General features: G+C 50.8%; 1 protein-coding gene across 1 annotated transcript in view; it reads left to right on the top strand.

Moving 5' to 3' along the window:
* Positions 1–992: 992 nt before the first annotated feature.
* The window catches only part of ephb4b (eph receptor B4b), a 25857-nt gene continuing 24349 nt past the window's right edge, over positions 993–2500 (top strand). The window contains 1 exon segment of the mRNA XM_081704846.1: positions 993–1911. Coding sequence (XP_081560972.1) covers positions 1830–1911 — 82 coding nt within the window. The 5' untranslated portion in view covers positions 993–1829.

Below are 2500 nucleotides of genomic sequence, written 5' to 3'. Positions count from 1 at the left end.
TTCTCCCGTGAGAAAGGAGGACAGGAAGGCTGCTTCACGAGGCATCAAAAGCCTGTGCCAGCTCGAGAAGAGAAACCACCCGGTAACTCCTACATACCGCGCGGAGTCGCGTGACCTCTGCTAAAAGGCCGTGAGATGGCAAAGCACAAACCAGGGCGCACACCACCATCTCAGTCACGAGTATACCTGCGCGGGCAGCACACCTGCACAAGCATTTATCTGACGCTTTTATCCAAAGCGACTTACAATTATGACAGAGTACAACTTGAGTAATTGAGTGTTAAGGATCTTGTTCAGGGACCCAACAGTGGTAACGGTGAGACTTGAACCAGCAACCTTCCGATTACAAGTCAAGTACCTACATCACTGAGACAGCGCATGCTTCATCATAGTGCTAATTAGAACTATTACGCCTGCGCACTGGTTAATTGGAAAAGACTAGACGAAGGAGGAAAGCAGCGATCTATGAGGGAGCTTTTATGAGTTTCTGAGTTCATGAGTGTCATTTCTGAGCAGGTTATGATCGACTCGTCTTAATGAGTCCAATATGACAAGGAGACAGAACGGACGTTGTAAGGCGCGCGGGTGCCGAGAGGCTAGGTCTGCACAAAGGAACCCGCGGGCATGAGCATGAGGATCGATTAATCCATAACTAAAGCTGGGCCTTGATGGTGACGGTGATGAGGCTAACCTCTAAAGTGTCTGCAGCGCAAAAGCAGCCAAGCTCGAGCTGCAACTTTACAATCCATCAAAAACAAACCTACCTGTGCGTGCGTGCTTGCGCGCGCGTGTTCAGAGCGCGAGCGACATGTCTGCTTTATTTCTCAGTTGTCAGGGGGCGTGAAGGGGCAGTGGAAACCGGAGAGCTTTAACGGAAACTGCGCTGGTCTCCGCGGGACCCCTGTCATCGTTCCAGCTAAGCACGGGGTTTTAATAACGCAGGTCACGTGAGGGTTTTAAACATTTAACCCCTGATCTCGAGGAAGCTCGTCACCCAGCTCGTCGTGATGTTAAGTCCTCCAAAAGGAGCTTATGTTTATTCAGGTTTTGGGCAAACAGACGGGCACATTAGCCAATAACAGCCCTGGACTTTGGCTGTGGGCGGGGCTACCGATGCGAGGAAACTCGCGGACGTCGACCTCCGTGTCTCGTGTCCAGCGCTATCCTGAACGCACGCGAGAGAAAGTTTGTGGCGAGTTGAACTTATTTGTTTGTGTTGTGGACTGTTTTCAACGGGACGCTACTGCGCCACGGCTCGGAAACGCACATGGGCCAAGTGGAGGTCATTTTAGACCTTTAGCGCCAAGAAGAACTTTTAAGGAATTTTCGGGAGCTGCTGATCGTTCAGCACTACCACCGCAGAGCGCGTGCCAGCCTGCGAAACTGCAGCGTCGTCGCGTTCTGGCGTATCTTCGGTGCAGCGTACGGTCGCACGAGCCTGTCGACTGGTTCTGTGAAGAGCACACCGGAGCACGCGCTGGAAAAGGAGGTTCCGTACAGAGAAGATTAGCAGGACCAAAGAAACCCCCCCTCTCTCTCGGAGTTTGTATTTCTTTGTTTGCTGCCACTCCATTAAATTGCGTAAATATGAACGGACCCAGGCGGTATTCGTCGCGCGCTACAGCACTTTAATGTGGGACAACTGAACTGCAAAACGGTGCCTGAGTTAAAACTTTACTGCGAGAGTCTGCGTGGACACGGCCTGAGCCAGCGCGAGCGAGTTTCCATCATCGATGTGGGTAGCGGGGCTCGCGGAGACACGGCCCAGCTGACAGCTCGTGAAGGGACTATTACTTGTTAAACATCCCCGGGAGCGTGACGCGGCTGAGATGCAACCCGTACGGTGCACCGTGTTCCTCGCGCTCTCCTTAGCATTTACCGGATTCCCCGGCCCGTGCGTGGCAGAAGAAGGTAAGTTTGGGGTAGAGGTGAAACTTTCCCTCTCCTTATGTCTGAAAGAGAGGAGCGAATATTTACGTGCGTTGTGATGTGTCACACTAACGTTTAAACGTTTATCTGAGCTCGTCTTCATATGTCCGAGCTCTGCAGCTACGTGTGATTTCACTGAAGCGAACGGCGCAGAGTCCCAACGTTCACCATGTTGGAATGTTTCGTAAATGATTGAGTTGTTTACCAGACAGGTAGTTTGGTGTCTACGGGCTTTATTAGTCTCCTGGATGCGTTGGAGTTGTTTCACTGCAGTATCACTCCTGTAACGGCTCCTCCATTTCTAACTTCTCGGATTGTCTTTGTTCGTTTTGTCTTGTATTTATGTGTGTATTTATTACGCCTTACTCGTGCCCTAAGTCGGTTCATACATTAAAATAAAACACCCCGGTGGTTATTTACGTTACCTATAAGGTTCTTGGCGGAGTTTGCACGCAGCCATGTCGTGTAATGATTAAATCTGCAGTGGTGTACCCCGATCCCTTCGCGCGTGTAGGAATTGTTCTGTATGAAGCCGTAGTGCTCGTGATCTACGATATTCGGCACATATCTA

The sequence above is a fragment of the Electrophorus electricus genome, chromosome 21 (assembly GCF_041902795.1).
Source record: "Electrophorus electricus isolate QZ-2024a chromosome 21, ASM4190279v1, whole genome shotgun sequence".
NCBI lineage: Eukaryota > Metazoa > Chordata > Actinopteri > Gymnotiformes > Gymnotidae > Electrophorus > Electrophorus electricus.
This window is presented reverse-complemented; position numbering and strand designations above follow the sequence as displayed.